Source organism: Heteronotia binoei, chromosome 6, assembly GCF_032191835.1.
Source record: "Heteronotia binoei isolate CCM8104 ecotype False Entrance Well chromosome 6, APGP_CSIRO_Hbin_v1, whole genome shotgun sequence".
In the NCBI taxonomy this organism is placed as follows: domain Eukaryota; kingdom Metazoa; phylum Chordata; class Lepidosauria; order Squamata; family Gekkonidae; genus Heteronotia; species Heteronotia binoei.
Window position 1 is genome coordinate 83,491,267 of NC_083228.1, and position 17,848 is coordinate 83,509,114.

Here is a 17,848-nt window from a genome sequence, read left to right on the forward strand (position 1 = left end):
TTAATGCACGCTAATATGCCTGATGGAGAAAAGAAATCCAACAGCTAGGGGAGAGAACTGAAACCTCTTAGACATGCACTATGATGCATATTATAATGATTTCATTGCTAACAGTAAAATGATAGAATATTGTATATTAAACTGGATTGTTTATGCTTATATAATAAAAATCAAAGTGTTCACCAGATTCTCTCCTAGCAAATAAAGGCTGCATTTATGCATTACACAACCCCTTGTCATTTGCAAACATTTGCATGATCTTTGAAAAGTCTGATTTGTTGCATAGGAGAGTTTAATATAAAATGCTAACTTACTGCACACTTCTGCTACTGAGGATCAGCTGCTCTATTCAAAACTTTGTAGGATTTAGCCCTTGAAGAACAGGATAATTAGTGTTCTTGAACCATGGTGTCTGTTTTACCATCTAGATCAGTGTTTCCCAAAGTGGGCGATATTGCCCCTTGGGGGGCGCTGGAACGATCCAGGGAGGCGGTAGTAGTCTTGGGTGCAATTGGGGGGCGGTGAATAAAAATATGGGGGCGGTGGAAGCATAAAGAAAGAAGAGAAGAGGATGGGAGGTGTCACAACATCACGTTTCTGGGTCCAGAATTTCTAATTTGGAGAAAAATTCCAATTAACAAAAATAGAGGGTTCCTTTTTGTCTGCTACTTAGTGCGAATTCACCCAATTGGACTAGTAATGAGGACCAGGACTCCGTCCAATTAAAACATAAGAAGGATGCAATTTATGTACAAGACAGAATAAAAAATAGAGGTGTACAGGCAAACAAGAAACTCAGAAACAAAAAACCTTACTAGTCTATCCTAGCCAATACTTGTTACAGCTAGTAGCTTCTCAAGGTTGCTTGCAGTTTATTTCTCAGCAATACAGTTTGAATCAGGACAAGGGAAGTACTGAGGCAATTGCACAAACCTCTCTGAAGAGTTCCAGCCTGTGACTTTCTCCTCACAAAGTTTCCTGCAGAGTGTCAAACTTCTTACAGTCCTCTGGTTACCAGTTGATTGATTTTGTTGATTTCAGCCAACTACAGTGCCTCAAACACAGTGTTTTCTGCAGGACCAGCACATGGGAGTAGACAGGGTAGGCGACCACCTAGGGTGCCACCCTGCCAGTGGGCACTGCTGGGCACCCCCTTACTCCCCCTTCCCATGCGACATGATCGTGCCAGCCAGCAGGCAAGCCGAGAGCTCTGGGTGGTTTTCTTCGCAGGGCAAACATTGCCTTTTCTTTGCAGGGCAAACATTGCCTGTGCTTGCTGAAGGCTTCCAAGGAATCCTCCAAAGAGCACCCCATTTTACTGCTGCCTGCTGCTTTCGGGTTAAAAGTGGCTGGGTGGTGGCACCTTCCCATTACAATATTTGGAGCTGACGAGCACAATGGGAAGGTGCTGCCCACCCAGTCAATCCAAAAGCAGCAGGCAGCAGCAAAACTGGGCACTCTTCAGAGGCTTCCTTTGAAGACTCTGACAAGCACAGACAATGTTCACCCTGTGAAGAAAAGCGGCATTGCAGCAGCACCTGGGGCTCTGGGCTTGCCTGCCGGCTGGCGTGATAACATCATCACCAGCGTGTGTGGAGAAAGGCATTTTACGCTATGGTTATCTGGGAGTTGGCAGGAAGAGGCCATCAAACTGGAGGCAGTCTTTGGCCTAGTCTCTTCCTCCTCCCTCCTCCCCTCTGGTCTGGAAGCAGCAATTCTGTGGAGGCCTCCTAGAGAGGCAGGAAGTCTTTCAGGCTGGTCTCCCAGAAGGCTGCAGGAGGGAAGACCAGTTCCTGGGCGGGAACTGGGTTTTATATTAGTGATTTTTGGCGGGAAGCCTCAGTTTGAATTGGGCTTTGAGTTCAGTCAGTTGGGTTGGGGAGTCTGTCTGTGCTGGATGGTATGGTCAGAACAAGTATGGTATAATAGGGAAAGAAGGAGCGTTTTTCCCTAGTTTGATTTATTTATTCTGTTCACTATTTTAAAATGCCTGTATATAGTTGTAAATGTTAAATAAATGTTTTGTCTTTTTAAAAAGTAGTCCCTCTGTACCACATAGTTTCCCCAACTGCCTTAGACCACGCTACTGCAAGAGGGGAGTCCAGGGAAGGGGGAAGGCATGCAGTTGGCAAGGGTGCCAATCCTCCAGGGGTCTCCCAAAGGAGGACTCTGGTCTCTGTGTTAACCATTGCTGGGTTGGCAGAAGGGCAAGGGGAATTGGGAGTCCTGTTCCTCTCAGTCAGGACCCCCTAAATTGAACAGGTGGTGGCAGCGTGCCCTAGTAGCGGGAAGATTAACTCCCTTCAGGAGTTGGCAACTCAAAAGGGAGTTGACAGAACCGGGTCTGAAGGCAGAATTGGGCTGGTTCCACCACAGCATGCGAAGAATATCCTCCCCTTAGGAGCACATGTGAGGGCATGTGTGGGGTTCTGCCTGGGTGGTAGAACCCCTAGAGCCGACTCTGGTCTTCTGTTCCTCTTCTTGAATTTTGATATTTTACTAACCCACATATCCCTGACTGGCTGTCAAAAGTGCTAGAATTGTGCAACCAATCATTGGTACAAAACAACCAATTTAGCTGGGGCCATCTAGATCTTCTCCTGTCAAATACCTGTCAAACTAGATGGCCTCCTGTCCCTGCCAGTTGGAATTGAAATTTCAAAAATTCTCTGTGAATGCGAATGTTATTATAGTTGATTTTATAAAATAATTTTAGAATTTCACATTTCAAAGTGTCTTTCACACTACAACATCTTTGTTTACTCTTTGTGCAAATATGTCACTGCATCTTTTAGTCCACTTCTTGAAGGTAGATTTCCAGGGGGGCGCTGAGTAATTTTTTTTCTGAAAAGGGGGCATTAGGCCACATAAGTTTGGGAACTTCTGATCTAGATGTTAGAGGTAGTTGTGTCATATGTACTAAATGCCTGTAGCTTTGTTTTGAGAGCTGACTAGATTGTAGGAATTTTCCTTCTGTGTCTGGAGCTGTAGTTAACACTTATAGCATAATCCTCTGATGAAATAATTTCCTCAAGGGCTTTTCTGTAGTATGTATAACATCTGAAACGTGCCTGTATTAATTATCTTTACAGTCCCCTGACCAGTTTCAGCTATTATCATTTGGGAAACAGAGCTATACAGGTTGATTGCCAGAATGTGCAAACTCTTGGAAGGCAATAAATATTTCTTTAATGTAAGGTCTTAAGATTTTGGTCATTGCTTTATGTTTGTTTTCATTTGCATATCTTTTTGAAGTGTTACGATGTTGTATAGCACTACTTCTGCACTGTGAGAAGTGGTAGGCAAATTGCTGTTATAAGGTTACATAGTATGAGGACAACTGGGCCATTGCAGAATTTGTGAATTCTGGCTCCATCTGTATGAATTTACATCTTTTTAGTATATGGATCCTATTTTTGTAAAAGTTATATCATGGATGAGGCAGTTGCTTGGGCATTTGAAATTTAGAATATGCTGTGTTGATTTTATAATTCCATAAGTTAAAAAGGATGATAGCAGAGCTTTTCAGCATTTCAGCTGAATTCTCTGAAGACTGCTTTGGTGGATGGTCCAGGTAAGTGTGTACTTGAAATACAAGCTACATATTCTCCCCATGTGATTGATGTACTCTAGAGCTAATATACATGACTTGAATTTTAGGGAAAATGTTGAATAGTACTGCACAGGAGTTTATAGATTCGGAAAAATGCCAGTGCAATAAAATGTACTAAAGGGAGAACATTCTGGTTGGAAGGCAATAAATATTTATAAAACTTAAGCGCTATTGTACAGAGTTCCCAGCTTGTGGCAAGGTAATTTTGTTTGATGATGGTGGAAGTTTAACCCTGACTTAAGTGCATGTGATCAGAAAATCTTTGCTACTGATGGGGAGGGGGCTGCAGACCACACCAGAAGCTTTAATTGTGCCTACAAGCATAAGATAGTCAGTACACTTAACTGTTTTCAGTCATTAGCTACCCTGGTACAGAAAACTGAAAAGCAGTGATGTTTGCATTTCAGTTCAAAGGGCAAGATATTTCTTAGTGAGGCTACATCTGAAATACTAAGTCCAGTTTTGTTCTGTTCAGTCATGCTAATTTTTATTTTATTATTTTAAACCAAGTTAGACTGGTGTTTGACTATTAAAGGAAAAGAGTGTGGATCCAAAGGTATCAAAAATAATGGTAAATTAGTAGAATGATACTTTCTTAGAATAGTAACAAAGTACACAGGCAGTGATCTAATACTACCAGGGTCCTAGACGAAGAACACATCATAACAGATTAAGTGCAGGAATGACCTATGCATTGTGGCTGTAGGTTGCCATGTACACATAGGCATTCTTGACTCCATATCATATTTGACAATTTGTGATCTAGGCTTGCCAGCCCTCATGTCCGGGTGGGGGAATCCCCCAATTCTGTAGGCTCCTCCCCCCCACCAGCCAGCTGACTAGCAGTGGGAAGCCCTGCCCCAACATCCATGATAGGGCCTTTAAATCTCAGTAGGACATTTTAGAAGAAGCTTGCAAACTGTTTTGGAACATCCATGTGCCTTTAAATCGCAGCTGGAGGAAAGCTGGTTGTGCTTGGGGAGGGGCGGGGAGGAGTAGGCACAAACCACGTGCCTCTTCCCAGTGCATGTATGAAGTGTGTGAGAGAGGAAGAGAGAGGAAGAGAGTGAAATCCCTCTGTTTTGCATTTGTTTCAGAAATCATGTGTATGGTAAAAAGGATAGTGAAGAGTTAACTAGAACCTGATTATGGGATGGAAAACTCCATCATTTGACTGCTGTTTTACTTTAGTTCTTCAGTGTTAATCTGAAGAAGTTGGTCCCAAAGTCCCCAGGCATTTCCTGAGTTGGACCTGGCAACCCTAATGTGATCACTCAGTTAACTACCAGTCTTAAAATGGAATTGTAGTGGGCCACGACCTGAATGTTCTTAATTGTTCTTTGTACCTCTATTTTTTTTAGTGTTGGTGATTCTTTCTCCTTTTTTCCCTTATTCATCTTTAAGTTATATTCTTGGCCTACATCTTTTTTATTGTTCTCTCAGTGAGCTCTTTTGCTTCTGGTTTTCAGTGCCATTTTATGGTACTCATAAAATAATATAATTGTGTGTCCCAAAATACTATTTATATTACTTTCTGTTAAAGTTGTGTTGTACTCCTTTTAATTGAGTTGTAGAGCTATAAATGCTGCTTTTGAGGGATGATCTTTTTCTACTTTATGTAGACCACATAGGTCAGGGTGACTAAACTCATTTGTTATGAGGACTGGAGCTGACGTAAATGGGACTTTGTGTGGCCGGGCCATACATGTCATAAAATGTAATGCCAGGTAACAGAGATATAAACTTTATAAAGGACACAGACAAACACAATTAAAGATTATTATTTTTACTTGAAATACAAACATGCTTAAAATTCTTGCAGCATTTTGTTTAAAATAGAAATGTGGGGAAATAGTGGGATTTGGCAATGCAATTTTTATAATAAGACATCAAGAAAAGGCACAAGGATCAAATCAGAAACTAAAAATATAAAATGCTTTTAGTCTAGGAAAACATGACTGGGCATTGAAAGCTCATTCCCCCACTACTCCAATTGACAGTGGTTCTCCAGTGTAATATCCCCCTTTGTCTTGGGTTCCCAGGTCACTCACTAGGCACCCGTTCTCAAGTCCATTCAGCAGAGACAAGCTGGCTCAAAGCATCAACCCTTTATTGTAAGGAGCTTTAACTGGCCATAAACGCAGCAAAAGTGAAACTGCTTGATCTCTACTCCACTGAAATACATTGCAGCACAGACAAAGTTGCAAGGAAAGCACAGAATAGTAGTCTTATCTCGGCTTAGAGACTTTAATGGAAAATCCATTCCACATTTTCTTTGCAGCTTTGCAAAGCCCAGAAGAGCTTCCTGTTGAAGCTGGCAAACACAAGACAGAAGAAGCTGGGAACTTTGGCAGCCTTGGAGCTTCAAATGATTGGGGGTAGTGGGGGGGGGGAGAAAAGTGCTGTGGGCCTGATTAAAGCCCTGGGCCATGTTTGACATTCCTGACCTTGGGCCTATGGTCTTCATGACAAGTTGTAGCTAGTTGCAATTTCTGATTAATTCCCCTAGCCTTCTCTCTTCTTTCCCTCAGTCTTATGGGGCAGTCTCTCTTTAGTTCCTTTCCTAGAGCTTTCTTGAATCATCAGAATTGTTTCTCCTTTCTGCAGCTCCAGGTTTTTCTCTGATATCAGTATAGCGTAGCTAATTGCTGCCAGAGGCTTCGCCATCACAAAATCTGTCTTATCTTTACTGTGTGGACTATAACAGCATGTAATGTCACTTTCATATTACTTAAATGAGCATGCCAAAGGACAGTTTAATGTAAAATTCCTTCATAACATAAGAATAGCGCTACTGAATCAGACCAAATTGTTCATCTAGTTCCTGCATTGGTCTGTAAAGGTGTATCTGAGAATCCCACAAGAGCCCTCTCATTCTCTGTAGCCCCCAATAAGTAATTGGTATACAGTGGCATACTGCCTCTGAATGTGGAGGTTCCATTTAACCATTGTGATAAAAGCCACTCATTGACTTCTCTTACATGCATTTGTCTAATTTCATTTTAAATGATGTAACCTAGTGGCCATGAATATATCATGTGGCAGTAAATACCATAATTCAGTTATCTGTTGTATCTAACTTATGATTTATTTAGAACATTTTTATGCTGTCTTTCTGCCTTAACATGTTCAGTCTGTCTTCTTCTGGCAGCTAGTTTCATTGAATCCTCCCAAGTTTGATATTATGAGAGATGGAGAAAAGGTGGTGTTAGATTCTTTATTGTTCTTTGGCTTCCCAGTTTTAAGATTTTCACACTATCAAATATAATTTGAGGTTGACCCTATCTGTATTGAAATTAAATTATCTGGAATCTCTGGATTATTACAGCCTTTATCAGTGGTTGTAAAAGTTTAGTAAGTAGAATAGTTGATGTAACAATTTATTAAATTACATTTGTTGGTTTTTCAGTAGTTTTTGAAGCCACTAGTAGATATTAAGATACTTGAAACTTGTGAACCCCTGCCCTTTAAGATTTTTTGGATGTTTTTATGGAAACTTCTATATTTGAGATAGTAATAGATCAGTCTGTCAGTTTATTTATACAGTTATAGACCAGAACATGTAAATAATTTAGAACAGCCTTAAAAGTACCTTGTAAAAAGTCCCACAGTCTACATATTAAGATTTGAAGACTTGAGGGTTATAACAGTAAAAAATATATATAACAATATTATTTAACCCTTTAAACCTTTTTAAATCACTTCAAAATTTGTTAAAAGATTTACAGTTTTGCCTATTTGTCTCGCTTTTTGCGTTCTTTATAAACCTGGGAACAGAACCTAGCCACTGTCTTATTGTCTGGTGGTTCCTATCTGACAGAAGGTAATCTAATTTGAGTTTATTTGATCTGCCAGGGAACCCTTCCAACAGCGGGCTAATAATTTCCCTTCAACTCACTGTATGAAAAGAACAATTAAAAAATTTATGCTCCAGAGAATCTATTTCAGATTGGGATCAGGAACAGAGCCTAAGTGCATAAGTAGTCCCTTTATACCTCCCCTCTACAACTGCCGATGGCAGGGACATACTCTGAGCTAAGGTAAAGGCCCTTCTCATGTTGTGAGATTCAAGGAAGTATAGGTAGGCAATGGGAGCAACTATGTATTTACTGTTTGCTGAAGAGAAATAGTCTGGGGAATTGAGAAGATCTGTTTGTCTTTCTGTATCTAGCACTCTCTGCTTAATGAGTGATTTTGCCTGGTCTATGCCAAGATTTAGGAGGGCTTGGGGGGAAAACCACAACTTCCTGATGGCTGTATGGACTGCTTGGAGCCAATTGCATTGAAATTGGTCATGCAAGATAAGAGGAAACAGCCTCTTAGGATTCATGTTACCAGTGACCCATTTATATATAGAAAGAACACAGATTCTGGCCTCTACTCGAGTCATTCCTGTTTCCAAGTGAACCCAGGAGTTTGATACACACTTGGGTACTTGGATTAAAGTTCTGAGAAATTTGAATTGGACTCTCTCAAGTAGGGACAGGGAGGAAGCTGAAGACCTCAGAAATGTTCCATAAATTACCTGGGCCAGTACCTTAGCCTTAAACAGGTGAAGTGCAGCTGGAACATTGTAACCCCCCTGAGTCTGATAAAATTTCAGGAAACTATTTGCCAATTTCTCTCCTGCATCAGCAGCACTGCTGTTTTGGATTGAGTTGGAGCCCAAAGCCTGCACTACTACTCCTAGGTATTTGAAACTAGATACTTGTTCCAGCTGATGTCCTTGAATCTCCCAGTACCTGGACCTTGTTTTTCCCAAAGGTCATAACCTTCGTTTTCTGATAATTAATTTTAAGATGTTCGATTTCATAACAAAGGGAGAACTTTTTCAGGGCCCATTTCAGCCTTATAGGTGTTCTGGAGAGAATTATGGCATCATCCGCATACAAAAGCACTTGGATGTGTCGATCTGCTAGTTTAGGGGGGTGTAATCTTGGATCTTTCATAAAACTTACTAGGTTATTTGTATAGGAAAGAGACATTATGGGGGCTAAAAGGCAACCCTGCCTGACTCCCCTGAATTTTTGAACAGGGTCTGTCAGGTGTCCTAACCGGCTGCACCTCACTCTAAGAGCAGTTTGCTCATGAATAGCCTGAATAAGAAATAGCAGACGTCTATCAACTGTGGAAGCCTGTATCTTTTCCCACAACCTGGCTCTAGAAACTGTATCAAAAGCTGCTTTTAGGTCCACAAATACTGCATAGAGTGACACTTCTAGTGCCATATTTTTCTATAAGATGTTGGAGCGTCAGAATATGGTCAAGTGTGGACCTGCCAGTTCTAAAGCCAGCTTGCTCTTCTTCTAAGATCTCTTCCTGTTCAAGCCAATCTAAATTTATCAAGCAAGTGTTTGGTGTATAACTTGCTTATGGTACTTAAGAGGCTGATTGACCTGTAATTTGATGGGTCCTCTTTCTTGCCCTTCTTAAAAAGGGACAGCAATCGCCATACCCCAATCTTTGGGTATACGTCCGTTTTCATCAATAAAAGTGAACAGGGAGGCTAATAGAGTCACCCACCAATTCTTGTCTGCTTTAAGTAATTCCGGAGGTATTCCATCTAGTCCTGGAGCTTTGACGTTCTTCAGCTGCCCTATGTATGCTTTTATCTCCTGAGCTGATACAGGGGCCCATTTTTCCAACTCTCCTATTGGAGCAATATAACCTCATAGAGCCGCTCTGAGCCTGCCTTTGGCGGGGGAGGGCAGGATACAAAAATAAACTCTTCTTCTTCTTCTTCTTCTTCTTCTTCTTCTTCTTCTTATTATTATTATTATTATTATTATTATTATTATTATTATTATTATTATTATTATTATTATTATTATTGTCATAGCGAAAAAATGGGATATCTGGGGAACAGGATAAGCATCTGGACCAGCCTGCTACATTCCATGAGAGGATGCTGATGATGTTTTTTGGTTGTCAATCATCTATCATGATTTTTTGTAAATTGCCCTTTGGATCAAAAACTACACACCCATTTATGGGTATGTGTGCAGAAGAATCTTGTTCATCCATTGGGAGGGGTTGGAATGCCACATCCTCTTGATGCAAAATTTCTTTGTCTTCTTGCTTCCCCTTATTATTTGAATCTGGTATAGAAGATGAAGAGGGGTTTTGTTGCAGTTTGTAGCCTTTGGAGTCTCTTTTCTTTGGAGAGTCAGTTTTCACTTGTCACTGGGAACTCCTGCTGGCACTTAGTTTAGTCTGCAGATGTTCTAGTCTAGAAGAAATCTTTTCCTGGTCAAGGCAAGGTAGATCTGTAAAAGCATTTAGGAGGTTCTCCTCTATTGAATTGTCAAGAAAAGAGTCTTCTAGGTCCGCCTTTAGATGGAAAACCAAGTCAGGCCTCCTCACTTGTTCTTGATGTGGCATGCCAACTAATCCATCTTCCAAAAGTCTATCTTTTACTTCCAGGAGAGTAGTATTTTGATTTTCCAACAATGGGGAACAAAGTAGGTTTTCAGACTCGCTTTGGGTAGATTCCTTTGGTATACAAATCAGCCTTCTGGTGGAATAGTGTAGAGGGTATCCTAGAGCTTCTAAAAAATAACATAATTCTTTGTGGTTGATTTGAGCTGTGAAGTGGCTCTATCTGGATCAGATCTATAAGGGAAGCTTTCATCTTTAGGAGAGAGCTAAGATGCTGTTTCACCTGGTGTTTAAACCTCCAAATCGGGGTTTGCCCCCTGTAACTGTTTACTAATAGACATACTTTGTTGGGCTGTAGTGTTAATAATTTGTGTGCTATGCCTTTATTGCTGTCAGGAGTCTCTTTATGAAAAACAGCTGGCCTGGGAATCTCCAAAAATCCTTTTGTTCCTATGGGCAACATCATCATTATAATTACAATTTGAGCACACAGTAGGGCAAATATGATGGTTGTTTAAGAGTTGTTGTAGCACTTTATCTATTTTGGAATTTAGAGAGTTAATTTTCTGAAAAATCCTTTCAACCGTGTGAGCAGTCAGATATGAAAAGTCCTTCAGGATGCCCATGGCAGCCCCCTCATTATAATCAGTTTCTCTCTGTATTTCCGTTAATAAACCGTTCTCCCCCTCTTTATTGCCATCTTCACTGTTTTGCTCTTCATTGTAACCATCGTCTCTCTCAGCCAATAGAGCGAATCGGTTTGAGATTGGAAACTCACCCAGTATAATGTCTTTGTTATCTTTATTTTCTTTTTGGGAAAAAAAATCTAGTTTAGTTGTTTGCAAGCTGGGAATCCTGTAGTGCCGTCCTCTGCCTCTCTCCCCCTTTTTATGTTTTCCCATGGCTACCCACATAAGCTGTTAATACTTCTTTAAGGACTGCTGCATATTTTCTTAGTAAGCTACAACTAGTTCAAAATGCAAGAAGTACTTACCAGATTAGAGTGTCCTTTATGCAGACTCCAAGTCTAAATTGTAATAGATTTCAGTTTGCCTGCTCAGAATTTTACTATGTACCTTGTTTTTGGAATATAATTATATTACAATAAAATATTTTTTAAAAAAAAGATTTTCATACTGGCCATAGTATGACCAGGGGCGGGGAGGGTGTCCTCTAGTAAATGGGCTTCTCATAGTTCTGTGACAGCTTACAAATAGTTTCATATAGTAGAATCATGCTTTGATACATACTTATCTTTCTATCTTAGGGTATGATTTTATTGCAAACTATCTTATTGAAAGTTTAGGTGCTTTTATTGTCTCTTTTGTTGTGAATATTTCTTACATTTGTTTGTTTGTTTGTTTCGATTTATATGCCATCCTCCCCGCCAAAGCAGGCTCAGGGCGGCTTACTTATTCATGTATAGACATGAAACATAAAAATACAATTAAGACATAAAAACCATAAAAATATTAAGAACATTTCAGGTGCTATTGATCTTTTAGATGGTAATTTGTTAAATAAAATGGATGGCTGCCTATTCTGTTTTATATTAACTATTCTGCTGTTCCAGCTAGATGTTCTATATAAAAACAGATCTTAGGTTCATGCTAGAGGTGGTCCAGAGGTTTCAAAGTCTGTTGTAGCCTGTGATCTAATTAACAAATGCCTGGTGGAAGAGCACTGTATTACAAGCCCTGCAGAACTGTGTGAGCTCTAACTCCATCAGGGAGCTCATTCCACCAGCTCAGAGCTACAACAGAGAAGGCCCTGACTCTGGTCGTCACGAGCCTGGCCTCTTTGAGCGGGTTTTGTGACCCTGACTGAAGTGCTCTCTGGGGAACATGTGGGGAAAGGCGGTTCCAAAGGTTTACAGGTCCCTGGCCATGTAGGGCTTTGAAGGTAAGAACCAGGACCTTGAAACGAACCCGGTTATGTGATGGGCAACCAATGCAGCGCTTTCAGCTCAGGTTGAATGTGCTCCCGTAAGGGGAGGCCCATTAGCAGCCTGGATGCAGCATTCTGCACTAGTTGGAGCTTCTGGGTTTGAAACAACGGCAGCCCCATATAGAGGGCATTACAGTAATCCAGTCTCGAGGTGGCCATGGCATGGATCACTGTCGCTTCATTATTGTGTTTGAGGTAGGGGACCAACTGCCTTATTTATAATGAACATATAATGTAGATTTAGTGTTAAAGATGCTGCGATGGTAAATTAATGCTGTTCTCATGATGGGCAGGGCAATCTGTTTCCTGCTAATATTGATTCACTGTAAATGCATATTATATTTGTGTAACTTTAAAGTTGTTCAAAGTTTATACCTCTTGCTAGCCAATGACAGCTTCCACTGAAAAATGCTCTAAGTATTCAGGAAGGACCGATTCCGTATCCTGTTTAGTGTCTGGCATTGCAAAATACTAGCAAACTGAATTACAGTATAGTCATATAAGGATGTAGTTAGGATTTTATGACATACCACTGTTTTGTACATTCAAAATGTCCAAAGTGTGACATTCTCTCCACCTCTTCTCCTGCTCTTTTTCTTAAGCTGGTTTTGTATTGTCTGTTACATTTCATTTCATAATTGTGATTTAAAAAAAAAAAAAAAACTTTTGTTTTTTTATAGGCTGGACTTTGAAGATTGCTTGGAAAATAGTTACAAGAACATTGGCTGATAAAGACACCACAACGAGATACTCCTGTGTTTCTGTTAGCAGTCCTTTGTGTGCTAAACAATGATTACTTCAGAGTTACCAGTGTTACAGTGAGTAGTTTGTTTTTAATGTGTATATATGTTCACAACACATAATCAGCACAACAGAATATTTTGACGAAGCAGATTCTTATAACAGGACATATAATTTGGGTGCCATTCTTTGGCTATTTTTGCGACAGATTTCTAGTTTGCATGTTGCATAAATTTATTTCTGAAAATGGTAAGTGCAAATGGCATCAGCATAACATAACACTTTTAACAGATCTTTTCTCCTTAGAAAAGCAGGCTTTTATTATTTTATACTTACATGATGAGCTACAGAAGGATGAGTTGAGTATTTGTCTTTGTTGTAGCTTATTGAAATTACATACTGTTTGCCAATCAATTATCATGCAATTAAGAAACTAAATTATTTGTAACATGTTTTTCAACCCAAATCAAAACTGGATTAAAATCTAAATGCAGTATCAGAATAAAGTTTTGAATTAAAGTTAATGATTAATTGATCCCAGATGGGAGATCTGTTGATCTTCTTCGTGGTCTCTGTGCTTCACACCCATGGGATAGTGCGCCTGTGCCGATCCCCGAATCGGTACCTGAAAAGCCCGGGATTTTTCTGCGCTCGGCGCCAATGGGCATGCGCAGGCGTCCCAGTGCGCATGCTCACCGGCGCGGGGATCCCGCCAGTTCCTTTCTGACGGCTGCGCGGAGAGGTTTACCTTTCCTGTTCCCCGGTCGGTGAGAATCTTTGGCTTTGCCTTTTTTCTCTTACTATTAGCCTGTTTGTTGTTTTATTAGTGTAGATAGTTAGTTGTTAGTTAGTTAGTTAGTGTTTGAAAAAAAAAAGAGTGTTTTTTCCCTGTCTGTTTGGCGGATTACCCTTCGGGGTGTTCTGTCTTCCTTTTCCCCCAGTTTTTCCCCTCAGACGACTCTGAGCGGTTTTTTCGTGACTACCGTCTATGGACAGTCGCTGGGGGTTTTTCAAGCGCTGCCGTGCGTGTGGAAAGAAAATCGCCCCCCCCCCCCCGACGGCCATTCCTTGTGTCTGCTGTGCTTGGGAGAGGCACATCGTGTAGAGGCTTGCCCGCACTGTCTTCGCTTCTCTAAGCAGATGAGAAAAAACCATGCGGCCCGGCTATCGGCAGCCCTGACCGAATCGGTGCTTCGCCCGCAGAGATCGATGGCGACATCATCGACACCGAAATCGGCGGACACCCCGGCACAGGAGCATGCATCGGCTGATGCTGCTCTGACCCTGACTGAGTTGCCGGAAGAGCGCGGCTCCACAAAACGTCCCCGTGAGGGTTCGGTGGACACGCCCGCTAAAAAGCGCCGAGAGGACTCGGGGACCCGAGCTCCTAAGAAGGCAAAGTCGAAGGAAAAGCGGAAGCGACCCCGCACTCCTTTGCCTTCGGTCGACGCTTCGACACCGGTGACCCCTGCACCGCTGAAAAAGATATTGGCTTCCCCGCGCCGCAGCCCATCGACTCAACCGCGTCAGTCGGCCTCGGAGCAGGAGCGTGAGATCGACGACCCAGCGCTCCTCGTCGTCGGGCTCCCGTCGACGCACTGCGAGCGAGTCGATGTCGGAGGTGGAAGTTTTGGTACCGATCATCCAGCCTGTCCGGATGAGGTCCCGGGAGAGACGAGAGGTAGAAACCTTTCAAGCACCTCACCGCTTCCTGATACCACCGTGGGAACAGCGGAGATGGCAACCTCCATATTCCCGGTACCAATCGTACCACTGGTACCCAGAGGAGTTCCCAGAGTGGGAGCAGGAGTCGGAGTTTTCCTCCATGTCGAGGGTCTCGCATCGATCCCGAAAGGCGTCGGCATCGGTATCGATTCCCCCGGAACGACGCATGGTCCCGCTCGAAGTCCATCGACGACCATCGCCGCCGGTCCTGTCTCCTCTGAGGGAGCTGACGCCGAGGTTATCGGAGCACTCCACCCACCAGGAGTCTTCGTCGTCGGAATCAGATAGTGACGCCCAGGACGTGGAACCTTCACCGGTCTCCCAGACGGCCGAGGATCTTCCGATTTCACCGTCGGAGGATCTGAAGTCATACGGTGACCTTGTGAGAAGGATTGCAGCCACTCTTAACTTGCCTGTGACTCAGCAAGAACCCATCGTGGATGACAATGTGTTCAGTATAATGCAGAAGAACACATCCACTGCGATTGCCCTGCCAGTCACCAAGGTGATCCTCCAGGCAGTTAAGGAGCCCTGGAAGAAGCCATCATCAACGCCGGTCTCATCCAAACGGTTGGACCACATGTATAGGGTCCAGGAGACAGGGGCTGAGTTTCTTTTTACCCATCCAAAACCAAATTCAGTGGTCATCTCCTCCTCCTCCTCCTCGAAGGCACGGAAGGTGCATTCCTCCCCTCCGGATAAGGAAGGGAAGAAGATCGACGGGATGGGCCGCAAGGTCTACTCAGCGGGGGCACTAGGTATCAAGGTATCTAACTATGCAGCTTGCATGGCTAGATACCAGTACGCTGTGTGGGAACAACTCTCCCCCTTCCTTTCCTCATTGAGCGAGGATAAGAAGGCTGCTGCAAAAAAATTGCAGAAAGAGGGTCTTGCTGTAGCCAGACAACAACTGGCTGCAGCAAAACACATGGTGGAAGCATCAGCCAAGGCCATCACCTCTGCCGTCTGCATCCGATGCCACTCCTGGCTTAGGTCTACGGCTTTACATCAGGACACTAGAACCTTTATAGAGGACTTGCCTTTTGAGGGTGATGGGCTCTTCAGCACCACAACAGACACGGCGCTGCAAGAGTTTGACAAGAGTGTCAAAACCTCAAGAAATCTGGGTGTCCAGACTACCCCTAAAGCTTCCACGTCCAAACAATGGCCTAAGCCTTGGGCCAAGAAGCCCTATCAGAAATTCTCTCCTGAGCAGTGGCGTCCTCGTCCTTCACAGGCTGAAAGACCCTCTTACCCTGGTAACAACAGGAGTCGTTATGGGTCCCAACCAACGGGCAAGTCCAAGAGTGCTCGTCCCCAGAAGCAGGGGCTTTGACTTTCCTCCAGCACGCGTTATCGCCCCCACTGGTGCTTCAACCATCCGCCTACGCCCTTTCCTGCCTGCCTGGGAGTTGATCTCCACAGACAGGTGGGCTCTGTCCATCGTAAAAGAGGGCTACAAAATAGAGTTTGTTCAGACCCCGAATCAGTCCGTGGTAATCACCACTCCCCCTTCCCCACCTCTGCTGGCGGAGGTGAGCAACCTCCTACAGAAACAAGCCATAGAGGAAGTTCTTTTGGAGGCCAGGACGGGAGGCTTCTACTCTCGCTACTTCCTGGTTCCCAAAAGGGACGGTGGTTTGAGGCCTATTATAGACCTTCGGGATCTGAACAAATTTATTCTGTACCAGAAGATCAGAATGGCCACGCTGCAAACAATCCTGCCTCTCATCAATCAGGGAGACTGGATGGCGACCCTGGACCTCAAGGATGCTTACTTCCACATCAGCATTCATCCTGCGTTCAGGCGTTTCCTAAGGTTTGCAGCGGGTGCTCGGCACTTCCAGTTCAGAGCCCTACCGTTCAGCCTGTCTACTGCTCCTCGGGTGTTCACAAAGCTAATGAGCGTAGTGGCTGCCCACCTTCGTCTTCAGGGAGTAGTTGTCTTCCCATACATCGACGACTGGCTTCTTGTGGCGAAGTCGAGGGAGAGTTTAACAACACACATTGCCATCACTCTGCGTCTCCTCGACACCCTGGGGCTGCAGGTCAATCTGGAGAAATCCCATCTCACTCCGTCAAGGACAGTGCAGTTCATAGGGGCTCTGCTGGACACAGATCAACACCGGGCATTTCTCCCTTCGCAGAGAGCGAAAGACATCATCAATCTGGTGCAGCTTCTCCAAAGGCGGCAGTGGGGCACAGCCCAACAGCTCCAGCGGATGCTGGGGTTGATGGCGGCGACGACAAGCGTGCTGCGTTTCGCAAGACTACGAATGAGAGGTCTTCAACTATGGTTCTTGCGCCATTTTCGTCCTCTCATAGACTCACCTCGAAAGAGGTTCACCATCCCGCCTGCAGTTCTCCAATCACTGCAGTGGTGGGAGTCGGAGAGCAACATCTGCCAAGGGGCTCCCTTCCACTTTCCAACCCCTACTGTGACTATCACTACCGATGCTTCCCTGTGGGGTTGGGGGGCCCACCTGGAAAATCTCTGTGTGGGAGGTCAATGGCCTCCGAGACTGAGTCGATGCCATATAAATTACTTAGAACTGCTGGCAGTTCACTTTGCCCTGCGTTCCTTCCGTCCACTAGTAGCGGGGAAGACTGTGGCACTGCTTACGGACAATACCACTGCCCTGTGTTATATCAACAGGCAGGGAGGGACAGTGTCTGGCCGGCTATGTGCGCTGGCGATGGATCTCTGGATGGAGTGCCTCCAGTTAGACATTTTTGTGAAGGCGACACATCTGCCGGGGGTCCTCAACATACAGGCGGACTCTCTCAGCAGGGGTGGAGCCTCTCCACACGAATGGGAACTGCAATGGCGCTTCCTAGAGCCTGTGTTCCAACTCTGGGGCTACCCACAACTGGATGTTTTCGCGACAGCCGAGAACAAGAAGTGCCCTTTGTTCTGTGCCGGGGGGGGGGCGGATCCAGCCTTGTTGGGAGACGGACTCCTACTCCCGTGGGGGCTGGTTCCTTTACATGTTCCCACCTCTACCTCTGCTGACGAGGGTGGTCCACAAGCTAGTGCAGGAGAGGCCACGTTGCATCCTGGTGACTCCTTGGTGGCCCCGTCAGAGTTGGTTCTCGATCCTGCTTCAACAGTCGAGGGGGGTCTTTTACCAGTTTCCGGCGGAACCGGACCTGTTGTCGGCTCAGGGCGGACATATGCTCCACCACAACGTGCCGCATCTGAAGCTGACAGCGTGGTTCATCGACCACTAAGTTTTTCTGCCAGGGTCCAGCAAGTCCTCCTAAGCAGTAGGAAGCCTTCTACCCGTGCCTCTTACGAGAGGAAGTGGAAGAAGTTTAGTGCCTTTGTGGCTGACTCTCCTGTGCCGCCTGATAGTGTCAGGCTCTCGGCATTTTTTGAATTTTTATTGGCTTTGGTGGATGAGGGGCTGGTATTCTCCTCCATCAAGGTCTACCTGGCAGCTC

At 44.0% G+C, this 17,848-nt stretch overlaps 1 protein-coding gene across 1 annotated transcript in view; it reads left to right on the top strand.

Moving 5' to 3' along the window:
• The window catches only part of STAG1 (STAG1 cohesin complex component), a 326,723-nt gene that overhangs the window by 52,660 nt on the left and 256,215 nt on the right, over positions 1 to 17,848 (top strand). Inside the window, exon 2 of the mRNA XM_060241966.1 lies at positions 12,619 to 12,756. Within this exon, the coding sequence (XP_060097949.1) occupies positions 12,728 to 12,756 (29 nt within the window). The 5' untranslated portion in view covers positions 12,619 to 12,727. The remainder of the gene's footprint in view (positions 1 to 12,618; positions 12,757 to 17,848) is intronic.